The sequence below is a fragment of the Malus sylvestris genome, chromosome 17, assembly GCF_916048215.2.
Source record: "Malus sylvestris chromosome 17, drMalSylv7.2, whole genome shotgun sequence".
In the NCBI taxonomy this organism is placed as follows: Eukaryota; Viridiplantae; Streptophyta; class Magnoliopsida; order Rosales; family Rosaceae; genus Malus; species Malus sylvestris.
Window position 1 is genome coordinate 32,043,761 of NC_062276.1, and position 26,001 is coordinate 32,069,761.

Here is a 26,001-nt window from a genome sequence, read left to right on the forward strand (position 1 = left end):
TAGCTTTTGTCGTACTTTCTCTCACTGTTGGATTAAGATTAAACGATAGGTCATCACAATTTCTTGGACCATGAGATTTAGGAGATTGAGACTCTAATCTCTACCGAGGAAATTTACATTTGAGATTAACACTTGAAAGCGTATCAAATGGTAGGGCCTCTGTTTTTTTTCCCCCTTAAAGGGGGACTAACCAGTAGCTTCGCCACGTGTCCTCTTTTTCGGGGGTCACAAGTCTCATAGAGGCATTTCAGCCTCTTATGACCATCATCGTGTGGTTGATCAGCGTCAAAAAAGCAAACTCACGACGTGTTGTGTAAAATATAGGCCTGGAATTCATCCACAACCACTAGATCACCCCATGGTTATTAAATGACGGGGCTTGTTGGCTGCCATAGAAACATGGCTCGTATACCTTCCCCTTCAGCAGCATTGGAATGCCGAATAGGGAGACTGTTAACACGCTACCCTTTCAAGTTAGCATTGCCAAAGAAAAATGATCTCTTTATGTTCAGAATATAAGGTGCAACACTGACTTTTGGTTGCAGAATACACAAATCATGGTCTGATGTTGCAGATCTACGTTTTATAATACAAGTGAACAATGGGGTTATATCTAAGGTCCTATTACAAATAAATGAAGCTTATAACATGGGTTCGGGTTCATGCGTCGAATTTCTTCTCTAGTTGGATTGCCAAGAACCTGCATTCTGCAAGAAGACACCTAAACCGTAAATTTACGCTTTTCACATGATCCACTTGATTCAACAGAGAAAGTGAGGCTTCACCTTCATAATCTCTATAAGGTGGTCCGCTGCATCCCCTCCCGGAAGCAATGGCTGTAGAAGAGTTTGAATTTCTTCAATTCAAAATGGGAATATATTTCAACCTAAAAGTTAACTTAGGCCAAGACTAAGAATATTACAGCCAAATGAGCCGATAATCTGGCACAAGAGCTCAGCAAGGACACCGTCTGACCAGATATTGACGGATGTTGTATATATTCTGTTGCACCAAAGATGAGACCAGGAGCCTGATAATAATGCGAACATATGTATGATATCTTTTCATCCCCCTTGACCTGATTAGAAAGAAAATCACTAGAATCATACAAGGAAACTGATTTTCTTAGCAACGTAGCAACTGCATTAGCAAGATTTTCTAGGTAGCAATATGTTGTGTTGAAGTCGTGCAATATTTTTCATCAAACCAGACGGGATGGATTATGGTTTTATCAGGAAGTAAACATTCAATGGTAGTGAAAGAAACTGCATCTGGTCATTCTGCTACCGAAGTTTAAATAAACATTGTAATGATATAGCCGAATAAAAAAGTATGACGAAAGGACGAACGTACTGGAACTTTTGCACTTCCGGGGTCACGAAGCTTAACCTGGTGGGTGAAGGGATCAACTGCCTCATATATGAATCCTCTTCCCATCAAGCTTTCACTCCTGGCTACCAGTAATCGCCACAAGAGCATTCACCGTTCCTAAAATGATGAAACCTCTTCCCATCTCTCACAATTATTTCTCTCCCTACCACTCTTGATATAAACTTGAATGCATTATGGCAATCCCCACAAATCCTAAGATTCTTAAATACTCTGATTGTGTGTCCAGGAGGAAGCTTCATGAGCCCAAATGCAACTGCAAGCTTCTCACTGTGAGTGGAAATGGCATACTCCTTATGTTCGGACTCCATATCATGCAACACATAATTTGTGTCCGGTACATATCCTAACTTCCTCATTTCAAGTCCTAGTTGCTCCAGATACTTGTACACTGCTTGCACCTCAGGGTGCTTTGTGTCATCAACCAAGAAGACGTGGACCATGTTTTCAATGTCAATCCAACTACAACCAGGCTCTTTCTTAACCCCTCTATCTCTCATTAGTTTCCGTACCTTAGCCACATCATCCCAATAGCCTGCGGTGGCATACAAGTTTGACAACAGTACGTAGGTTCCATCATGCTGTGGCACCAACTCCAAGAGTCGTTCTGCAGCTTGAATTCCTAAATCCAGATTCCCATGAGTCTTGCAACCAGCAAGAAGAGCCTCCCATATCGGTGCACCTGGCTCAAAAGGCATTGATTCAATCAAGTCCTTCGCTTCTGTGAACTCCCCGCACCGACACAACAGATCAATCATGCGAGCATAATGTTCTTCATCGGGGCTAATACCATAAGAATCACGCATTGAACTAAAATAATGGCGCCCTTCTTTGACTAAACCAGCATGACTACAAGCTGAGAGAATGATGAGGAAAGTTACTCTATCTGGTAGCATATCCTCCTTCAACATTCGCTCAAAAAGTCCTATTGCTTGGACACCATATCCATGCTGTGCGAGAGCTGCAATCATAGCATTCCAAGACACTGAATCAATATAAGACATCGTGAGGAACAGAGTGTTTGCATCCTCAACAACTCCGCATCTGCCATACATCGTGATAAGTGCATTTGCAGCTGAAAGGCTTGAATCATGCCCCAACCTAATCAGTTGAGCGTGGAGCTGGCGTCCATGCTTCAATGCTCCCAGCGCAGCACAAGAAGTAATAGCTCCAGCAAATGCATAATCACATGGTTCACAACCCTCTAATCTCATTTGGTTGAATAGCTTCATAGCCTCTTCTCCAAATCCGTTTTGAGCTAAACCAGATATTATCACAGTCCATGTTAGAACGCTCCTCTCTGGCATTTCCTTGAAAAAGGATTTTGCTTCTTGGATGCGCCCTGCATTTACATATCCTGACAGGATTGCATTCCAAGAAACAAGATCTCTAACAGGCATATTATTAAAAATATATCGTGCTTCATCAAGTTTATCACATTTATAATATAGTGTAATCAATGCATTGCTCACTGATAATGAAAAATCCAGAGTGGGCTTTGCTTCGGTTCTTAGTATGTAAGCATGCACCTGCTTCCCCAACTGAAATAATCCAATATTAGCACAAGCACTGATAACACTTGTGTATGTAAACTCATCCTGACGAATCCCCAGCAAACGCATTTTCCTAAACAACAACAATGCTTCTTGGAAAGAATCATGACGCACATAACCCGAAATCATGGCATTCCATGCAACTTCCAACTTTTCATCCATCCCGTCCAGCAACTCACGAGCTGCATCAAGGTCTTCATTCCTTACATACCCAGTAATCATTGTCGTCCACGACAGTTCATCTCTCTTAGGCATCTCATCGAACAATTTCCTAGCTTCCCTCATCAACGATGACGATGATACCAATGGCGAAGAAGCACATTTAACATAAACAGATAATAGCGCATTCCACACTGAAGTGGCAAACGCCGTTCCAGACTTAACTATTCCACAATGCAGTTGCTTGCACTGCTTCTCGTCATCCACTATCTGCGCCGAGGCACTAAGTACACACGTGAATGTGAAATCGTCAGGCCTAACATCCCCTCGCCTCATGTCGCAAAACAGTCTAACAGCGGCATAGCCATCGTTGTTATGGGAATAGCCAGTGATCATGGCATTGTAAGAAACAGTGTCTCGCATGGTCAACGGGGTTTCATCGAATATTTTACGGGCCAGCGTTAGATTTCCAATGACAGAGTATGCCTTAACCAAGGTCGTTCGAGCAACAATGTCTGGTTTGGGAATTTTATCAAACAGTTGGCGGGCGTACATAATATTTGAAGATTTGCAGTAAATATCAATCAAACGGTTAAGAATATGGCCACGTGGACTGAACCCAGAAGCGATCATGTGGGCGTGGATGGTTCGAGCCAATGAGTGAGAGGTGGGGCTTTGGGGGCAGCATAGCTGCAGCTGAGCTGCGTAACGGTTAGCCACCGTAAACCAAGTGAAGCGGTTGAAAGGGAAGCAGTGCAAAAAAAGCGCCTATTTTTGCAGGCTGCTAGGAAATTCGAAATGTGATCCGAATCTCCTTTTTCTAGGTTTTCTTACCAGTAATGGTGCGGGTCGGGTCAACCTGGATCCAAACCAGTTTTGTTTTTAACTCATGTTTTAGGGATAGAGTTGTGCTGAGGGTAGACTTGGCAAACGGGTGTTTTTTGGTCTGGTCATGTTGTTGGACACAGTTCCCTTCCTTAACAAGTTGACACAAGTCGAGATCCTTTCAGGATTTTTATGTTCGGAGTCCATAGATCTAGAGATCTGAACCGTTGAAGTGAGAAAAAAAAAATAGATTCTAACCTTCATTTTAACTTTATCATATAATGAACCCTTTTTTAGGTCCTTTTTTTTGTTTTTTTTTGCAAGGTTGACCCTTAAAAAAGTACTTAAAATACAGACGGTTCAAATCATAAAATCATTGAACATTACGTTTATGTTCTCAATAGGTTCAAATCATTGAACTTTTGCTCACCTATTGATTTTTATTTTGGATATACCATACACATTGAGAGGCAAATTTGTTATTTGGTTTTACCTCAAAGTTAGAAATAAAATCAATGCTCTAGGAGTAATATTACGTCCCCAAGAAAAATAACTGAGTAGAAAAATACAAAGCAAGAATATTCAGCTACATTAGAAATTATCCGGAAAGTGCAGTACTGAAACAGACAGTGATCAACAATGGCAAAGATAAAATTTAAGACGATACCGCAAACAGACGGTAGAAATAACATACGATGATCAAAAGTAAAAGACACGCCGCTTCTATTACGCCCCTCGGGCTCCTGTTGGACTTTTTACACCTCCTAATAGCTAGATTTGAACAGCAATACCTTGTACATTTGGCTTTCTGGAATCCTTAACACTCAAAAATGATGTACAGACGGCGGAAGACAGCTAAAATGACGGTTGATAGGACCAACAATTTCCAGGTTAAGCCGGAGAGCCAGTATATGTATCATCTTGGGGAGGCGAGAACATCAGGTTAGGCCAAAATGCTCAGTTATATATAGACCACAAAGAGGCCCTCTTTTGCTTCACATCCATCCATTAGTACAAAAGATAATTCCTTGTTTCATCACTTTATATTTAAGTACCGACTGGGTGTGGGAATCCAAGTCCAGCCTGCTGCCGCACATGCTCTGGTATGAGCCTTTTGATCAGTTCTGGTGACACTCCGTTTAACTGCAAGTCAATTTTCGAGCCGGTGGGAGGAATGAATCAATCAACACTTGCAGGAGTATAAAATGTGAAAATATGATTGCTAAGAAAGACGGAAAATTTTCATTTTAACTTGTGGATGGTAATGAAAACACGAGACATATAAATATTATTTATATTTATATGACCCTGCGTAAAGCGGGAGCCTTGTGCACTGGGTACGACCTTTTTTATGTGTCAAAGTATGTTCATAGAGTTGGTGCCTTACGAATTTACAACCACTTAGATGTCCCCTACTCTAATTCTTTCAGATTATGCAACCCATCTAAACCTAGGGAAATGGTTGCTACTTGACCTTCATGTTACTAAAATTCAAAGAAATTCAACACGTTCAAGTGCTGAAAGGCCCAGAATATTTTCAACAAGCAATGAATATTTTCAACATGTCATTAACAGGTAGAAAGTAAATGAATATGGAACTCACTTCTTGTTTGAAGTTGAAAAGTGGCGGCAATGGGCGACCATTTGGTAGGCGAGCATTGGGCTCACGAAGATCGTCAAAGAAAGGATGCGTGCATGCCTCTAGCTGTAATTGGACAATCAATGAGAATTCAGATATTAGAACATGTAATGGAGTGAAGCAACTCAAAATCGACCAATAAATCTTTCAAATGCAACAGCTGAGTGCAAAAGCTGCAACTCAGCACAAAAATGGAAGATGCCATATAGAGGGAACTCTTTAAATCTTTATTCAAAACCACATCAATGTCAAGGCATGATGTCTTGGTTTTGAAAACAGTAGAACTCCATGTGAATAGAAATCCAACTCACCGCAGTGCAGCGTAGACTCGGTGAATATTGAAGTAGTCGTGAAGCAAGGTCAATTGCTTCTGGCGGCATTCTCTTGTGGAAAACCTGAATAGAGGAGCATTGTCACATATGCAAACTTTAGGATGGATGCAAAACGAAAATAATCCCACAGATAACAGTAATTAAATCCCTACAATCATAGCATAATAATCAATAATTTTATTACCACATAAACAAAATTTTACTTGAGGAAATTACATTTTGTGGAGCAGTAGTTCACAGCAACAGAGATGAAACTAAAAACTCTAAATTGCTACTATACCACATACCCAAGAAATAAACAACTATAAGAATAAAACAGAACGAAACAAAAGCTCCTTGAATTCCATCACAACTGAAGCCCAAAGAGAGGACCAGAAACAAATTTTTTCCCATAGTTACTCCATACCCATTCCTTCATAAATTTCAAGATTCTTCTACTTCATTCCCGCAAAACCAACCAAAGTCCAGCTAACACCATACTCCCAAAACCAATTTAGCTTACTTAACCCTCCCAGTCACCTTATGCTACCAGACAATAATGGCTAACTCAAATTTTGAACAAAAGATTTCACCATGTCCAGAACTTAGATACATGTATATGTATGTCTTCACAGCGTTCTAGCATTTTCCACTACAAGCATTGCATTAACAATCAACTTATTTGAAGGGTTATCTAAATTCATACCTTATGCCAAGGATGAGCTTTGATCTGAGGGAACCTAAAATCTGTGTAATTCGGATTCATGCATCGAATCTCTTCTCTAGTTGGAGTGCCAAGAACCTGCAAGAAGACACAAATAGTAAGCACACACACTTGCGTGATCTATTTAATTCAAAAGAGATAATGGCATGACCTTGATAATCTCCACAAGTTGGTCCACTGCATTCTCTCCTGGAAATAGTGGCTGTAGAATAGTTTGACATTTTTTTATAAGTCCAAAGTACAAACAGTTTAACCCAAAAGTTAAATTAGGCCAAGAATAAGAACTTTATTCCCAAAGAAGTAGATAACCTGGCCTAGAAGGAGCTCAGCCAGGACACAACCAGCTGACCAGATGTCAATGGATGATGTATATTCTGTCGCACCAAAGATGAGTTCAGGAGCTCGATAGTAACGAGTACATATGTATGATATGTTTGCTTCCCCCTTGACCTGATTACAACCAAAATCATTAAAACAGAAATTATACAAGGAAACTGATTTTTTTTTTTCACAACTTCGCAACTGCATTAACATGAAGCCTCTGGATAGATAGATGACTAATGTATGGCCAGTCTAATATTCAGACTAGCAGAACTATGTGGAAAATAATGTGGAGGACACCATACCAGAACTTTTGCACTTCCAAAGTCACAAAGCTTAACTTGGTGCGTGAGGGGATCAACCTGCCGAGTGTACGTGAAAATAGAATAAGTACTTTAATTCATAATGGAGAATGAAAATAAAAAATAAACAAAGAGCAAGTACCAAAAGATTTTGAGGCTTCACATCCCTGTGGCATACCCCAGGAACAGCATGGATATAAGCCAGGCCCCTAAAAATCTGAAAAGGTTTTTTTCCATGTATTACGAGGGCATAAGTCAATACAAACGATTATCAACAAGAAAAAAAAAGAAAAAAGAAAAAAGAAGTTAACAAGGAAAAAAGCATCATAACAAGCAATGAGTCATACTTGATATGTATAAAGTTTCACATAGAGGAGTGGCATCCTTTGGTTCATACTACTGTAGTGCTTCAGAACTCTCTGCATAGTCTCCGGTACATACTCCATAACCAAATTCAGGAAAAGCTCATCTTTAGTCGTTGTAGAGAAGAAACAATGCTTCAGTGAAACAACATTTGGATGATCCATCAAGCGCATCAACTGCAACTCACGATTTTTATACCTCCTGTCCTGTAAGACCTTCTTTATAGCCACCGTTTCTCCAGTTTCAATACATTTAGCCTGAATTAAAAAAGATCATCAGAGACTCAAATAATGATTAGAATGTGAAAGCGCTTAGCTGTCATTATAGTAAAATATATACCTGAAAAACGATTCCAAATGATCCAGTACCTACAACACGTTCTGCCATATAACTGATCGTCTGTAATTAAGAACAAAAGGAACACTTAAGAATACAAAAATAAATGGAAACTGCATAATTCTTCAGAAATCATAGTGTTCACATAGAGCCTCAACTGTTAGAACCTCTTTCTGATGAACATGAAATAAAAAATTGACCAAAAACAGTGTTCACATAGAATTTATCCTCTCTCATGTCATGTAATCCTTGATTATGAATGAGAAAACTGCACAGCTTTTTGTGCTATAAAAGGAATTAAATGGGATGAAGAAAAGTTTGATCGTAGTTTTAGCCATCAAATGGATCAAAAGGGGTAAAGGATGGAAGAAAGAACCAGTACTAACCCGCTTGGGTTCGCCATTTTTACCACCTATTGTTGTTGAAATAATGTGACCGGTGACTGCATCATTTCCCTCCATAACAGGAGCTGACATTTCCTGCAATTTACAGAAACACAAAAGTTCAAACACAAGCACAAACTTCAGGCTTGCTTTGAAAAAATATGACTGGCAGGCTGGTGCTTGCTAAGGATTCACCCTGCCTAAATGCAACTGAAACCAGTAGGCCCCTTATGGGTGATACCCCAAAATAGCCCTAAAAGAATCCAAATGAACACGTTGACAATGTCTTTCTGTCTTCTTCATACCAATTCTAACATTTATCACTCTTCGGTCATCACTTTAGGTAACCTCTAATGGCTAGTAAGTGCCTTATGTGTATACCATATTGTTTTGTATGTTTGAATATGTGATGCAGTACATTATGTGTATGGTGAAGTTACAAAAGCATGCACCCCCCTCTATATTATAATAGTAAGAATTTGGAAAAAAAGTTATGCTTGGAAACCTATGTACTACACAAAGTGAGAAATTAAAGTACACTTAACAACCGTCTTAAGCAACCAAATGTTGAATGCATTGATGATAACAGAAGTTAATACATACAAGTTTAAAAGAGACTCAACAAACCAACATAACTGCCACAAACGTATGGATATTCAGAACGAAATTTAGGAAAGGGGAAAGCACAAAGATCCCAAGACATATTTAAACTAAAAGCAAAACAAGGTGACCCTAGTTTACAAGGAAGCATCACATGCTACAAAACTTGCATGCTAAAGAATCAAAGAACATCAACTTCCTGAAGCAAACTAGAATACTCTGAAGAAAAATCCACCTCGAGGAAAGAAAAAGGACAAAAAGTTGGCAAAAATTACAACATTGTTAACAAAACTAGAAAACCCAAATGAAAAGCAGATTAACAACAGCCTCCAAAGACCATCAGATGAGTGCCAAAACAGGCATTCGATCACAAGAAACCGAGTCGGAAAGCAAAAGTGCAACGGCGTCAAACTTATAATATGAATTTGCACAAAAGGAAACAATTCAAAAAAAACAAACCCCAATTGCTCAAATTGGCTGCTAAGTGGGAAAGTTCGAGCAATCAGAACTTCTAAATTCAGCTCCACTAATCTATAATTTCCATTTTAAGTAACTTAACAAGCTTATAAACGCAATTATAATTTAACCCAAACCCACATTTTCTATAATTTTTTCTCCTAATTGTCCTAAAGCAGCTCCACCTCATTCAGGAAAACATAATTTACAAAAAAAATATTATAACTAAAGAAATAATAGAAGAAATACCAAAATTAAACAAAAAATTTGAAAAAATAAGCACAAAATCTGGCCGGAGAGAAGCTCCGGCGAGGTGGGTAAGACCTCAAAAGACGCAGAAAGTTGCGGATCGACTAGAATTAGTGACGAAAATGAAGAGTTGAGGTGGATCAAGGGCGATCTGAGCACCAAAAACCTACCTTTACGCAGATGAAGCAAACCTCTAAGAGGAGCAGAGCTCAAATAGGTGTGGCTGAGAAATGTGTGAGAGAGAGTGAGGAGAGAGAGAGTACCTTGTCGGAGTCCATTTGGGGGGCTCGGCGAGTCACGTGGTTCAGTGGCTCACTGTGGTCTGGCTGTCGCTGTGGCTGTGCCTCTGCTTGTTGATGCTTCGGCCCCAAACCCACAGAGGCCATGTGATGTGAGATTGCGAGTCTCTCTCACACACACACCCCTTCTCTCTCTTCACTCTCTTACTCTCTTTTACTGTTACAAAAGGGGGAAAGTCTATATTTCCTAACATGTCGTTATTTTGGTATTACGTCAGAGTTGAAAACTTTTATTTTCTCTATCATTACAAAGATCATCTCGTCAAAAGAATATTTCTAAAAAATTTCATTTGATTTGGAAACTTGAATGTCGTTCGATTATTTATGAATTATAAAATTAAAAGCTTTTCTTGATAAGGCTACTTATTAATTTGATCGTCAATTAGTTTAAGCATATGAATGTTTAAGCAGTTTTTAAATCGAATTTATTTTATTTTTGACAAAATCGAATAAATTCTTTTTTTTTTCTAAATAAATTCTTTCAGAGACGATGTATATGTCAGGATAAAATGAAGGTTTAGTTTACACTACATTTAATAGAAAAATATATTAGTATCTTTTTATTTCAACGTTAATACTTTAATGTAATAACGTTCGAGTATAACTTTCTACCTTAACTATGTGATCTAGCATCTACATCTTAAAAGGCAACTTTGTTGTGGTAATACCGTCATTCTGTGTAATTAATTATAACGTTGTGTAGTGTAAGTTTAAATGATTATAGTGTAACCCCACCTTAGACGTTGAATGTTAGCGTCATATTGTAACACCATTATGATGTAGTGTAATTTTATGTTGTTTCTTATTAATAGCATACGTCTGTGTCATAATCGGAACTCAATGATGTAATCATAAACGTTGTTATTGTAATTCAATCACATCTAAGTATAAAAATATACCATTACACTGTAATAGAAAGTCAAAAAAAAGGGGGGGGGGGGGGGGGACAACTACAATTATCCACCCTTTATAGGGGCCGGGAAGACTCACGGTCTTCAATGTAAGTACTAACCTTGTTATAGTAATAACAACGTTATTATGTGCTATTAATAACCTTGTAGTATTAACTCTCTAATTAAATGATATCAATACCAATTTCTTACTAAAGGTACCATAGAATTGTTAGGGTCTTTTTCGTTCAAAGACTTTTGTTGGACTTGTGTTTGAAATTGGTGGACAAGCCTTCGTTTTCCCCATTTCTAAGTTAGCGAGAAGTAGGCACAAAACATCTGAAGAGAAGTGAGTCCCTAGGAATATACTTTGTTGTTCTTTCAACAGCTCCTAAGCGTTTGGTTTGTTGTTACGTTGAAATGCTTTCGGAGTTCATGAAATGTTCCCGGGTGGCTCTTATAGTACTTCCAGTGGCTATTTAGGAATTTTACAATGTATTTGCTTCTTTTAGGTTTTCTTGTCAAGTCCAATCTCCCTCTTTGACTTACCTTGAAAAAAACATCGAGCTAAAGCTAAATCCCAACCCAATCCTGGAGCTTGAATCTTCTCCCCAAACAATATATTGCAAAACCATACACAACTTCTCTCCAAACAATATATTGCAAAACCATACACAACTTCTCTTCTAAATTTTGCATCAGTTTTTGCCAATATGTCTGCCCTACCTATTTGTGCAAATCCAATCTTCCATTCTCAAATTATACATTTAGATTTTGATTAACATTTCGTTAGAGAAAGGGTGCAACAGTTGGTTGTCGATGCAGTATATTCTTACTAAATATCAATATTTAGATGTCTTCACTTACGTATGCATAGTCCTACTTTCGTTAAACATTGCTTCAATAGTAAGGTTGGTTACCTATCTGAGATTGAGGATGATGTTAAGAAAAGCTTATTGACGTTAGTATAAGATTGGAGACGTACCAACTCAACCTATATTGTTAATTAGTAGTGTTAAAGAGACTAAGCTAGCTAGGTTTAAAGAGGTGACACTTCAAAATTTCTTTTAAATTGAAACCTTGGGATTTCATTGTAGGCTCTGGAACAACATGCACACAAAGATTCAACAACATATGCAAGCAAAGGATAAAAGCGGAAGTACCTTTAAAATAACTGAAAGCCGGGGTCAAGTATCCTTACGAGTAGTGGCAAAGTCGGGGTCGATGTTGGTCTCGTTGCATATGCGGGTTTTGAAAGAAGAACACTAAGACTGGCCTAATGTATGGCCGCCGGAGAGCACGGTCATGTCACTGTCAGTTAAACCTTTGGCTGCGAAGCTTGAGTTTAGGGTTGCGAGGTCGGCGAATGGGGAGGGGAGCTGGTTGTTGGCATCAGTTTGGCTTGCGGTTCTTGCATCTCTTCGGCCTAGGGCTACAGTCCATGCGGTTCCTCCAAGCTGCATATTGAAACAAACGACAAGTGCTCATGTCAATATTTATCATGTGATCAAAATTATCTGATTAACCCTAGAGATAAGTGGAGTTGCATTGTATCCATGCAAATTGTACGTAGCAGGTTAATTTGTCCCCATGCATGACGAAGGAGTTGGCATGCAGCAATATATGACTAAAAGCCAGAAAGTAGGGACCATATAGTTGAGGAGAAAATTTTCAAGGTGCAATGCACACAGATACATACATCACATGTTATTATATAATTAGAAAGACACTTGAACAAAAAAAATCTTCCCTTCAATTATAATGAAATTAATGTTTTGCTTTGTGTTCCAAAAATTTTAAAAAATTTCTCATGATTGATAGTTCTACACTCATTCAAAAAGAGGGAAAAAATTAAATAATTGACAAGAATAATTAACCTATTATTTTTAACAAGACTACTCGTCTTCTTTAATAAATAAAAAAACAAATAAAGAGATCGAAGACAAAACAACTTTAATTTTGTGAAAAGTTGGATCAAACTGAAGTGCAACATGATGAATTCACTGTTCTAGCTAATTAATATAACGCACCTACAATATAGCGATAAGTTAATATTGATTCTACTAACTGTAGTTAAACTAAAATTATGATTTATATACTATATTAAGCATAGTCTATACACACACACACACACACACACATACAATGAAAATACACAGCTTAAGTATATAAGGCTTGATGAGGGTTTTTAAATGTTTTGTAGGAGAAAAAAGAGTTTGCCGTATAGCTAGAAAACTAAAGACGGCTAATTCTCCGCAAAATTAACAGTGTTGCAGGTGCTAACCAAGACAACGCCGTCTCTTGCTGCAAGTACTAAAATATCTGCACACGATACAGTAGCATTACAAGCAGTTTCAACACGAGTTTTAATGGTGTCACTGACTTCAAAACCCCTAGCTGAGTTCCGGTTTGGGAATACATTCTTTTCACCTGTGAAGGTGGCCGTGTCGTCCAACAGTATGGAAGCATCGCAACCCTGCAAGTAATAGACACAATCAGAAAGTCATGAATCAAATTAAACCACATAGTTAAACATGAGTCATGTAATCAGCATATATTGTGTGACAAGAAAAGATTTATTGTGCTAGCTATTCTCACATTTACTAAGCAGTCGTGGAAGAATAAACGAGGGATAGAGGCAGCCATCCGACTCTCGCGAGCAACAGCTTGACTCATGACATTGCGAACGATGGATGGAAGAGTTGGGCAAGTTTTTGCATAAAAATTGGCAGAGAGCTGTGCGTTGACACAACAGCCAAAGAAAGGGGCGATGAAGAGTACTGTAATGATGAAGCATTGGGATAGAGGGGCCATTGTATAAGATATGAGCTTCAATATTAGAGCTGGAGATATGAACCAGCTTGCCTTTGTGGGTGTAAGGAGAAGGTTTAAGGACACTCTATATATATATATATATATATATATATATATATAGAGAGAGAGAGAGAGAGAGAGAGAGAGAGAGAGAGAGAGAGAGAGAGAGAGAGAGAGTAAGATTGTGAATTGCATGCATGGGGCGGGGGGAGAATTGAATCTAAGACCTCTTACTTACAAGTGAAGATGAATACCACTAGATTGTGGTATTAAGTGACAACTTCCATGTCATTTAGTTTACAAATTTAGTCACCCTAACATTACCCATAATTGATTAGAATAAAAAATCCAAAATGTTACCTTCTATTATTTTGAGACTCATTAATTGAAAGGATAATATTACAGTGACCAAATTTTTAAACCAATTTTGCAAACAAAATGATATGATCACCAATAGGAAATGGGTAATGTTAAGGAGACCAAATTTGTAAACTAAATTTGCAAACCAAATGATGTGGGTGTAGATGATTAAATTATTAATTGTCATTAATGTACTTGTTTCTTATGGGTGACACATCATTTGCAAAATTTGGTTAAAAAATTTGGTCTCACTAGCATTATCCATAGGAAATAAGCACGTTAATCAACACTTACTAACTAATCCATAATCCAATCATCAACCACCACATATTTTGATTTACAAATTTAGTTTAAAATTTGGAAAAATTAGCATCCGGTCCCTAGTTTCTAATGTTCATTGACTAAGACCTTATCAATTTTTAGACTTTGATCAAAGTCCCTAACATTAATATATTAATGAATTACATGTAAGTTACATAATTTTTATAATAAAAATTACTAATTAATTTAGAGTTTTAATACTCAGACCCTTATTAAACTCCTAATTAATTTTCAATTCAAACATTTCCAAAATATTAAAAAAAATTATAATAAGTTTGTACTCATTAAATTAAATTTTCAATTTTTTTAATCTTATATGTACCCATTCTTAAATATACCAATTTGTTATATGAAAAATGTATCTTTTTTTAAATATAAAATGTACCCTTTTTTATATAAAATTCATTCAATCTTTCCTCTAATCCATTTTTTAAACTTATATGAGTACATTCTATTTCGTTGATTTGAGAATGTGTCAAGTTTAATAGAAGAAATTTAATAATGTTATTAAGCCTAATATCATTTTTTGGGGGGTGTTTTTGAAGAATGTACTCACGTTTTAGTACAATAATTTTTTGGTTAGTTTTGATGAACATACCCACACACACACACACACAATACATTGGAGAGTATAATTCATCTTTAATATTTTTAATCGCATAAATAATGGGTTTTATTTAAAATCTCATTATATATAAATAACTACAAATTTCATTTTTAATTTAAAAATATAATAACTTACATAGAAATACATTATTATATTAATGTTAGGAACTTTGATAAAAAAACTAAAAACTACAAAAGTTTCAGTAAAAAAACATTGATAGTTAAAAACATCATCCAAAGTGTCCCTTAAAAATTTGTCCACCTAACATTAACCGGATGAAAATGTTTGACTTTATTTAATTAAGCTACCCATTTCACCAAATTAAATAGGATAAACCAAATATTGGGCCACCAATACGTATCAATATCATCCTCAAAATATAGGTGGCTTTGAGCCATGAAAGTTGCTGCCTCATGGATTAAATCCATTTTAAATTCTCATTTATCAAGAAAGTTTAGGATTATAAAACCAATTAGAAATATGAGAAGTAATTTACTATGAGACTCTTTTCATGCCAAACACGTAGATAACACGAATTGGATGACGTCGAGTACGTGTGGCCGTTGAGTTTCACACGTAGGCCAACCTGCTCTAATATCATGAAGAAAATTGAGGTTCCACCATAAAACCAATTAACAATATGTGGAGTAGTCCAAGCTCTTATAAGCCATTTCAAGGTTTCTCCTTTTACCAATGTGGGACTTTTATTCCTTCACATCCTCACAATTTACACTCCACATTTCTATAGTTAGAAAAAATAATATACTTATGAGGAATGCAAAATGAAAATTTTTAAATGCTAATAATAGTTAATTATTATTATTGTTGTTGTTGTTTAAAAAACAGTGAATTTCATTGAAAATGATCAATTTAATCGTTAGTATATAATTAACAGTACTCTCTTTTTTCTAAATTGAACATTACTCTTCTATGGTATGGGCTCGTTTGGTATAAAGTAATAGGTTGGAATGGATATCCGTATGAATTCAATGCACATTGAAAATAGGTGAGAGCTATTTTATATTTTAAGGGAATTAGACATGGAAAAAACTTCTTCTTCTAATCTTCCTACTTTGGGACGGATTGTAATGGATAAGTTTCATGCTACAGTCCTGTGTTGTTAGAGTAAACTAGAGAAAATGTATATATGTAAGGAGTGCATGGTAACATTTTTAGAGTATCAAACACACCTTAAGGACATGAGTACTTGTACAAAGAAATGACAACCATACATGTATTGTCTCATCCTACGCATTTTTTCTTTATTTCTGATAGTTAAATTGAATAATAAAACAGAAACAACGAACCAAATTAAACAGACATGTGCATAGTAATGTGTGTGGTAATGAAGGTGAGGGACATGAATATTGCCCTATATAATTTTGATCGTAAATTTTTTTGAGTTTTTTTTTAACTCAATATATATATGTATATATATTCGTATAGATGCCTTTTTTGGTCAATTATTATAGTCTATAGATTGCTATATTGTTTTCGAACAACTTATAGGGATTGCTTTATGTTTGAATTTGAACAACTTCAGGATGTCACACTCACATATATATCCAGAAATGTAATTAACAAATATTGCGTGCATGTCCTCAATTTTCTAAAAATACTTTGGGAAGGAGAAAAGTCAAGGAGAGGCATGCATATATATATATATACAGAGAGCTTAAGGGGAGGGATCCCCATTTTTTGAAAAAAATGGGGATTAGGTGTGGGGCCCACTTCACATCTAATTTCAACGATCCGAACCGTCTATTTTGTTAGTTTCGATTCATAGATCATCCTTGCAAAATATTAGCTAAATTGGAAATGTTTAAGACATCTAATTGGGTTCAAGGAAATGAACGAATACTTTGTTATATAAGAAAATATGAAATTTGATATTGATAATTAAATAGGCAAATGGTTTCGGATTGAATTGAATTTTTGCAAGGATGATCTATGAATCGAGACTAACAAAATAGACGGTTCGGATCGTTGAAATTTGATGTGAAGTGGGCCCCACACGTAATCCCCATTTTTTTCAAAAAATGGGGATCCCTCCCCTTAAGCTCTCTGTATATATATATATATATATATTGTTTGTAATAGGTTGAATGCAGTTGATTTGAACTCCAAGTGGAGAAATTTTGAATTGTGATAGGAATACAACTGGTACACTACGTGTTTAATTGAAATGGTAGGAAATTTTATTTTTTAAGTTATTAACTGTTTAGCACACATATCCAACTATTTATGTAATGACACATAGTGTACTACCCTGTGGGCCCGTTACACTAAAAAATATCTCCTCCAAGTGGGAGGAGGGATTGGTTACTTTTCCTTATGTTCAATTCAACTACTCTCGTGATGAGCTTGAGCCAGTTGATAACTTAACAATAATTTGGTATTTTTGCTTTCGTCTTTAATAAGTTCATATATGTATATGTGTTTGCTCCTTAAATTTGCCATGTCTGTCGGGCATGACAGACATTTACTCAAACATGAAATTGGTGGGTGCGAGCATGCAATTACTAGATGCCGCTGGTAGATGGGATCTGAATAATTGAGGTTGTGCCTGAATTCGACTTCAAACCAAGAGATTGTGTCATTGATTGGAGTGGCTCAAATTAAAGTTCTTTCTTTGCCTTAAGGATAAGGACTTTACTTATATGGAGAGATGTAACAACAACTAAATCACAAGGTTGCTGGAAGTGTGAATGACAGAGGAAAATAAATGACTGGTATTGTAGATTGTTTGTAATTTAAATGACTGAAAATGAGTTGTACATAAACTACCAAGGAGATCGATACTACCGAATGAGTAGCAAAGCTAATAAACTAGACAAAAGATGGCATTTGTGGGGAAATCTAAACAAGAGATAGCTTGTTGCTAAAAAGATCTGAGATTTGGGCTGATTGGAGCTTTTAGATGCAAATCTGGCTTGAGAGCATAATTTGTATGTTTGTTTGATTGGTTGTTTGAGTATCTCTAATCCTCGTGCGTCTGCTTCTTTATATAGAGAACTGAGAAAGCCCATTGCTGAGAACATTGCACTTGCCTGAAAGAGACTTCACTGCCAGTTTGCATGTGAAATGATATTAAAAAGGGCAACTTGTACTTCCACCACATGTTTCCACCACTTGCAATAAACTAATAATTAAAAGAGGCAAGTTGGCTTATTTCACATGTCTTCTGCAAGAATGTATGTGTGGTGTCTTCCCATTCACTTGCAATGAAAAAACATGCATTTGTCTTGATTAAACAAATCTCTTGGCAAACCTCCACCACCCAAATAAATGGGAAAAACAATATTATAATGTCAAAAACTACCCCACTTGCTTCCAAATATTTTTCTAAGTTAGCATTTCTCCCAGATAATCCTCCAAATGTCATACATGTCATATTTAGCCCGAATGACACATTTTAGGTGCATACAATATGTATGTCTGTGTGTGTGTGTGTGTATAAGGATCAAGTCAATCCTTATGCTTAGACCTGGCAATTTCTTACACAACCTGTTAACACGACATGAAAATAACAGATTTCGGATCAACACGATAACTAATCGGGTCATTATCGGGTCACACAGGTAACATGTTTCAACACAATAAGAAAAAAGTTATTTTGATGATTTTAATTTTTTAAACTACTAAAAAAAACTTACTATAAAGTACAATAGATATAATGAATATGTATATATTGTTTATTAATTATTATTCTATAAAAATTTTAAAATTTATGTTTTATTTATTTATTTTATGTATATTATAGGCAAAGATTGAGATTAAAAATCATAAAACACATTACAAATACCAAACACATTAAAAAAATTATAATAATTAATTTACATGTGCAAAAAATATGAAAAAAAGATATGCAAACGCTCGTAGTTGCATCATCTACGCTTTGAGGATGGGTATATGATCGTTTGAATTTTTAATACCATACAAACTCTCTTGAATAGTATTTTTAAGGGAGTTCAAAATAAACAAAATTCATAATCATTAATGCATAAGTCTGAAAGATGTGGAAGCATAATAAACATTCATAATTTCATCCTCAACGCTTAGACGATGGTACATGCTCGTTTAGATTTTTAAAACCCTCCAAATCTCATGAACAATGTTTTTTATTTGAGTGCAAATTTAATAATAATTATTGTAAAAGTGTGACAAAATGTAATCACTTGTAATGAAAAGCTTTACAACTTTCATGAAGGGATCAACTCTGAAATTTAGTATTATGTTTGACATTTTTGGGGGTCAAATTATGTTTTTCATTTTCATTTTTATTGATTTAAAAAATATTTTTCTTAAAATTAACGGGTCGGGTCATATTACCTGATAATACTAACGGGTTAATTTTTGGTCGGGTCATATTACCTGTTTACTTTAACGGATATTATACGACATGATCCGTTAAACTATCGGGTATGACATGAAAACAACACGAACACGAGAAATACGACACGAAAGCATAACGATTGACTTGATCGACAACCCAAGAAATAATTGTTGATATATATGGTATTATATCTAAAGCTCATACCTTGAGGCTTGCAATATTTCAACGGGATTATTTTCGCTTAACAATGAAGACTTAGGTTTGGGGAAGGAGGATGACAAAAGGTCTTGGGTTGGCATTTGAGCCCAATTTTGACACTTAATTTGGAAAAAATAGCCAATTTTAAAGACATGGATTGAATTTTAGCAAAACTTCAAACTTATTATAATTCTAACCAAAAATTCAGATCCTAGCCCAACTGTAGTCATTTTCTCATCCTTTATTGGACCATTCCGCAGTGCCAAAAACCCAAAAGAGATGTCGGTTTACGTTTCATATCAAGAAATAGCCGAGAGGCAAGGAAAGTATTTTGCCAATTTACTAAACAAAATTGGTAAAGCTAGTGGAAGGCGTGATATAAGCAAAATCTAGATTTAACAAGGAAACGAAGATACCTAGTAGCATGAATACTATTGATAGGTAGGTGATGCTGGTGGCACAGTGGTGAGACCAAACTGTGGCAACAATGATGATGTGGTGGCGGTGAGTGTTGTGATGGTTAAGGATTGGATTCAATGGAAGGTTGATGGTTGTAGTGGCGACTCAACATATGCCTCCCGGTTTCGAAGGACTAAGTTACAAAAAATATATGTTCTTGCTGTTTTATACTTTATAGGACACCCGTTGGCTGTTTTCCCGTACTGCCAGAAACCCAATGGAGAGGATTAGTAGCAAGGGTAATTAAGACTTTTTGTTTGGATTTTTTGTTAGTAGAAAATTTGGCTAAAATTCAATTTCATGATGCGTTAGGCTTCACCAAGTTTGGCTGCAATGATCGTAGGTGGTGAATAGTTGGGGTTCAAGTTAAAGAGATAACGCTCCAATACGGCCATCTTATTATGTGATCGATCAACTTGATAGTAACTGAGACAATGTTCTTAATTCTATATAAGTGCATTCAAGGCTAAATATGACTAATGAACGTGATGGTAAACAACATTTTGAACAACAGTTAGATGAAAGAGGAACTGTTTTTTTAGTACATCAATATTTTTACATTAAGGGAGGGAGTTCGGTTAAGCCACACAATGGGCAGCCTAATTTGGTATCGAATTCGCCATCCACGAGATTCGAACCTAAGACGTCTCACTTCTAAGCGAAGAGGAATACCACCAAACCGTAGTACTGAGTTCAATTCAAATTTCATTTAGTTCAATGCTATTATTTTGTTCGCATGAAATTTATATGTAGTTCTTCATTTTCATTTCGATTCAATTTGTATTAGTGATTAGTCGATTTTATACTATGTATTTAACCTATTTTAGTAATTATTTTGGTAAAATTTTGATACTTTAATTTATATTCGTAATGGAGGACATGCAATTTATTCTTGAGAAAAAAGTGATCAAACAGATGAATTTTGAAGTCATTCCAATTGGAAAGATGTTCATGAGTCATTCAACTTGTTCGTGTCAAAGTTTCAAATTCCTCAACCAAACAGTTAATTTATGACGATGAAATAAAGAAGCAATGCTATAAAAAGTATTTTTGGGCTTATTTGGGCTTTTTGGCATCCAAATTAGTGTCTTATAGGTTCGGGCCCTTCTAGAAATATGTTCAGGACTTCTCACGCTTTTAAAAAGAGTCATCTTGGCCTGTTTTAGAGCTGTCTAAGGTTCAGAACATGGAAGAGCTGTTTGATTGCAGATTCTACTTTGTTGATTGGGAGATTGCTTTCTTAGTTTCTCTTAATTTATTTTCATTTCCTAGTTTTTAGAAGACATTTTCTAGAAAGGATTTAAATTGTAATAGTAAATAATAAGATGGCTGGCCCTAGGAATTCTCTACACAACTTTGAGAGGATTGCCAAAAGCTTTGGCGAATTAAAGACTTTATTCTACAAGCTGTATTTCAATAAAATTCTTTTTGATAATGAATATGCGTAACTAACTCTCTTTTGCTAAGGTGATGTCATGGGCCATAGCATGAATATGTAGTCTTTATTTAATTGCTTATGATATTATGAATGCATACTTTGAATTATTAATCACTATGCTTAACCTGTTTTAATTTTAAGCTAACATTAGGATGTTTAGATAAGTAATTGGATGCAATTTTTATTGGAATTTCACCATGAAATTGAGGAAATGCTTCTTGTGGTTAATAATTATAATTTCACTTAGGGCAAATGCCACATCATAAGGGTAGCATGGTTTTTCAAAGGGTTGTCACAAAGCGTTGGTCATGCATGTTCACATTTGATCTGAATGTCATAGACGGATTGTATGTTAGATATATGTTCTATCTTGAATGCCACAAGTAGAATATGCGTTAGGAAAACCTAACCTTTAAAGTTACATGTGTAATTCATAAGTAATTGGTAAAACTATATAGGATTATTAAGGTAACGGATTTTTACAAATTGATTTTTAAAAACCGTTTCCTTTCAAATCGATTTTCTTAAAATTGTTTTCTTGTTGATTTCTTAAATTGTTTTCATTAAAAAATCGTTTTTATTATTTTAAATTTCAAATCAATCTTTTCTAAAACTTTGTCTCTAGCAATTAATTAAGATTTGGTTTTACCAACCACCTTGTTCTCTTGCAAGTATTTTGCAAGATTTTTTCCCTCTTTGCTCAAGTACTAAAAATCCTATCAATTAATTTCCTCCGCAAGGATACTTCAATCTTTTAAGTTTTATCCTTTTCTTGGTTTTCCATCAAGGTTTTTTTTTTCCCAAGGCTAGAAAAATAAACGAGTACTAGTCTCCTAGAGAGGAGGTTCTTTGTCCGGCCACAGAAAGCTTAGTCGAAGGTAAGAACCAAGGGGCATTTAGTTCAGACCAAGACACGAACTGGTGGTGGCACGCTCATGCACCCTAAATCCAAAAGGGACCAAATTGTGAACCTGGATTGTTTGCTCTCCCCATCTCATACCCTTCTCATCCCCTCATATTTCTGTGGTCATAGTTAAGCCACGTTAACATTTTATATTCCCATTGATTTTTGTCTTATTATTTCTATAAAAAAATCAATATAAAATGTTGACGTGGCTTAACCGTGACTATAGAAATAGGAGGGGATGGGATGGGGGAGGGCAGACAATCCAGGTCCCCAAATTGTCTGGTTGTGGCTTTTCCAAAAAATAGCGAACATACTTTGGCACTCCGGTGGGATAGCTTTTATTGAAGCAAGATATCAACAAAAATGCTTTTAGCTACAAATCGCATTACAAGAGGGAAGACATACACAAAATCAGTTTCAAAGAGGCCTCTTTGACATAAGGCACCAACATGATTGTTAATGTATGGAGTTATTAGAGGCCAGAATACCTAAATATGACTCCTAGGGCCAATTTGGCTACGACACAGTGGCTGCCTCTTGTAGACATCTCTTGATGTTGGAATGATGTTGGGCTCTCTAGACCTCTTGATGTTTTGCTTTTTAGTTTCTCTTTGTTGGGCGTTTAGCCCCGTTGTTTACCAAAAAAAATCATTTTAATGAGGTTAATCAAAAGTTAGAGGATACTAGAAAGTTTTGCCCGCGCGTTGCTGCGGGAATAGAAATTGTGTGAAAAATTGTATTTCAAAGGTATACACACCTCAAGTTATATCACATTTAATTAAATTATCAAGAACATATTGATGCACTTAATATGGAAATTCATAAACTATTTGACAATATGAAATCAAGTAATCTCCGAAGATGATAATGGATCTTAGAAAGTAGAAATCCAACCTCATATATATTAAAACAATTAACAAATTATTAGTGAATGATCACAAAAAATGTATAGAAAAGTAATTCAACTCCTTAACTTCAAAAGGGGAAAGATAAAGAAAAAACAGGTTCTAAGTTCTGAGTTCTTACCGTACTGAAAATTATGATATTGTTTTAACATGAACTCGGGTTGATTTCCATCACCCGAAAATTCCAAAAACATATAAATAGAAAACTGAGAAGTAGCACATACCAGTTTTGTACATTACATTTCAGCACACATTCATGCGAAGGACTTAGAACTAAAGAACGACACATGAAACCAAAATAAACACCTGTAGTCCTGATGGAAATGGAACATGAGGATAACCTACACCTGAGAAATGAACTGAGAAGCTGAATTATGCTGAAAAAAAATAGATGCTTTAAGAAGATTCATTATCTTTGCTGAAACCACAAAAGATGAAATTAGAGGATCTTGCATTTGGAATTCACCTGATTGAGCACTAAGCTCCAACAATTAGCTCTGAGTAAGTGAAAGGATGATAGATTAAGATACGCTATAGAGGTCAGGTGCATAATTACCATGATATCAGTTGAATCTAAGAAGAAACACAGAAACATCAGTTCCGTCCAATTTGCACAAAAATTGAAAAACCAAATAAGCAAATACAATTTTTATTTGAGATATGAAAACATATTACAGCAAAGACCAAAAAGAAGGCACAACCAAGTTTAATAACCTAAAATCCATCAACCCTAAACCTTAATTCCGTCAAAATACCCATAATACCTGCAAAGAAACTATTTGCTTGATTCACAACCAAAAAGAGTGTAAATACACCAATTTTTGCTCTTAAATTCAAAAGCGGAGAAAATTAGGATTAGAGTTTCACGATTCTTACCCAAATTTGGCTACGTTCAAACCTACCCATAGCCATTCTAGTTTGTACAGCCTCAAGTCATCATCACCCCAAAGAATGTTAAACATGTAAAATGGAAATGAATCAATTCCCTAAAATTTTGAAACTGGGGATATTCCGAATATGGACAAAAACCTAGAATATCTTACCTTCTTGTGTATAGCACGTCCTCCAGAATCCACAGCTGAAAACAGAATGAAGTTCAGAGTAAGATGAAGAAGAAGAAGAAATGGAATTGTCCATATGAAAAAAAATGAGAGAACTAAGAGGGTGAAAGCAAACATACCCAATTGCAATCCAATGATTTAGCCTGGAAAAACATTTCACAGGGACAAAAAAAAAGTGAAATTAAAAACCCTATTGAATCAAATGAAGAATTTTTTTAGAGTGCAAATAGTTAGTATTATTAGCAAGAAGAAGCTTGATACCTTAAAATGCAAAAGTATGTGCCTATAATGCAATCCGAAAAAACATGGAACAGCAGCTATCAGAGAATTGAAAATTTACTAATAAAATGAACCAAAGACCAATTTTGAATAATCAGGAATGATGACGTTTTAACATTGACATAGTGTGTTTGTATGTGAGAGAGAGATGGAAATAGAGTTAGAGTTAGACAAATGCAGAAATCAACCTTAAGATTCCCTCTGGTTCAAATGGTGCAAGCACCACTGAGGAGAATCAGACGGCAGAGGTCGATAGTCCGGAGAATTAACAATGTATTCCTGAAACACAAAGGATTAAAAAAATTCGATTATCATCAATGAAATGCACTAATACAGAACTTAAATTCTGATATTCAATTATCCACTTAGCAGAGAAGGACCATGAGAATGACTTTTATTCTTCTAAAACAGGATGTTGATAAAGGTTATGCTTGCCCGGAATAACTGGATTGATAAAGTGAAAATTTTGATGCTTTAAGATCTGAGCTAAAAGTTGAAACTTCAACTTTCCAACTCAGGAAGAAATAACACTGAAATGCACAAAATAAAAGGCTTGATTTCCAAACCATTAAAAGGAAATTAAGAAATTAATTTATATTTAATTTGGGTGTGGGATTTGAACAGAAAACCCATTTGTTCCATCCTCCAGATTCATGCTTTTTTTCTTCCCTTTTTGCACCCACTCCTGTCGACGATAATTCTCCACTTGTCTTTTATTTTTTAATTATTTGACTCGATCAAAACATGGAATCACATTTTCTCAGCCACCAAACTAAAAATCAAAGCAGATCAGAAAAGTACACCCAAAACTTGAAAAAATTAAATCACGCACAATCAGAAAAATAGAAAACTCACCAGTAAACGTTTGATCGTATCCTTAACTTTTCCTGAAATAAAAAATCAAAACACATCAGAGAACCACAAATAAACCACGGAAAAAAAAAATTAAAATCCCATGTGGCAAGAAAACCAATTAACTCACCAAAGAACTTTAGATCGCATAGGCAAAAAAACGATTCGAAATTAACCCAGATCGACAATCACAACGAAAATCACAAAGTCCATAAATAAGGAAAAGCAGAGGATGGAAAATTTTCCAGTAAGAAAACGACCATGGGTAAGAGGGATGTAAAGCAAGAAAACTGCCGTACTTAATCGGCGAGAAAAACCCGACAATGGCCGAGAACGACGGGCATCAAGAACAACGACCGCGTGGAAGAGGAAAAAAACCCTAGGTTCCAGAAGAATCAAAAACTAATAATGGAGAGAGAGAACCGAAGCACCCAAAGAAATCGAAACCGGAGAGGATGAACGCGTGGCCTGGGAGGGTAAGGTAGTCATTTTACTGTAGAAAAGATGGCAAAAAATTAGCTTAACAAACGAATTGAGGGGCATTTTGGTCCGCACACTGCCCTAGAACAGTAACCAAATGTTTGGGTTTTGGTATATATAGAATGTTAAAAAAGATGTTGGCATTGCCATCAACGAAGGGAGAAAGTCTTAGACTCTTATACAAA

At 35.8% G+C, this 26,001-nt stretch overlaps 3 protein-coding genes and 1 long non-coding RNA gene across 19 annotated transcripts; all 4 read right to left on the reverse strand.

The window, feature by feature from the left end:
* Positions 1 to 480: 480 nt before the first annotated feature.
* Positions 481 to 4,346, reverse strand: LOC126610242 (pentatricopeptide repeat-containing protein At1g25360). 5 transcript variants are annotated; one of them, XM_050278251.1, is made up of 4 exons: positions 1,354 to 4,346; positions 923 to 1,078; positions 786 to 836; positions 481 to 700 (listed from the first exon to the last, which is right to left on the reverse strand). In XM_050278251.1, the coding sequence occupies exon 1, from the start codon at positions 3,732 to 3,734 to the stop codon at positions 1,455 to 1,457; it is 2,280 nt and encodes a 759-aa protein (XP_050134208.1). In that variant the 5' UTR covers positions 3,735 to 4,346; the 3' UTR covers positions 481 to 700; positions 786 to 836; positions 923 to 1,078; positions 1,354 to 1,454. The 5 variants fall into 5 exon arrangements, with proteins under 5 accessions (XP_050134208.1, XP_050134206.1, XP_050134207.1 ...); XM_050278249.1 differs by having other exon boundaries at positions 481 to 707; XM_050278250.1 differs by having other exon boundaries at positions 786 to 1,078.
* Positions 4,347 to 4,492: 146 nt separating this feature from the next.
* On the reverse strand, positions 4,493 to 10,059 carry LOC126610251 (shaggy-related protein kinase zeta). Of its 3 annotated transcripts, none has more exons than XM_050278261.1 (12): positions 9,874 to 10,059; positions 8,309 to 8,401; positions 7,926 to 7,985; positions 7,571 to 7,843; positions 7,366 to 7,440; positions 7,227 to 7,283; positions 6,910 to 7,050; positions 6,752 to 6,802; positions 6,583 to 6,678; positions 5,877 to 5,960; positions 5,530 to 5,631; positions 4,493 to 5,069 (listed from the first exon to the last, which is right to left on the reverse strand). In XM_050278261.1, exons 1-12 carry the CDS (start codon positions 9,994 to 9,996, stop codon positions 4,974 to 4,976), a joined length of 1,251 nt encoding a protein of 416 aa, XP_050134218.1. In that variant the 5' UTR covers positions 9,997 to 10,059; the 3' UTR covers positions 4,493 to 4,973. The 3 variants fall into 3 exon arrangements, with proteins under 3 accessions (XP_050134218.1, XP_050134219.1, XP_050134220.1); XM_050278262.1 differs by having other exon boundaries at positions 9,781 to 9,928; XM_050278263.1 differs by lacking the exon at positions 9,874 to 10,059 and adding an exon at positions 9,655 to 9,779.
* Positions 10,060 to 12,064: 2,005 nt separating this feature from the next.
* LOC126611976 (peroxidase 52-like) lies at positions 12,065 to 13,613 on the reverse strand. Its single transcript, XM_050280272.1, has 3 exons — positions 13,398 to 13,613; positions 13,084 to 13,275; positions 12,065 to 12,256 (listed from the first exon to the last, which is right to left on the reverse strand). The coding sequence occupies exons 1-3, from the start codon at positions 13,611 to 13,613 to the stop codon at positions 12,065 to 12,067; spliced, it is 600 nt and encodes a 199-aa protein (XP_050136229.1).
* A 9,657-nt stretch (positions 13,614 to 23,270) lies between these two features.
* On the reverse strand, positions 23,271 to 25,726 carry LOC126610262 (uncharacterized). 10 transcript variants are annotated; one of them, XR_007618445.1, is made up of 6 exons: positions 25,467 to 25,687; positions 25,340 to 25,371; positions 24,673 to 24,763; positions 24,325 to 24,348; positions 23,611 to 24,222; positions 23,271 to 23,491 (listed from the first exon to the last, which is right to left on the reverse strand). It is a non-coding gene; the product is annotated as an uncharacterized LOC126610262 (long non-coding RNA). The 10 variants fall into 10 exon arrangements; XR_007618446.1 differs by having other exon boundaries at positions 24,325 to 24,395; XR_007618447.1 differs by having other exon boundaries at positions 24,467 to 24,763.
* Positions 25,727 to 26,001: the final 275 nt, after the last annotated feature.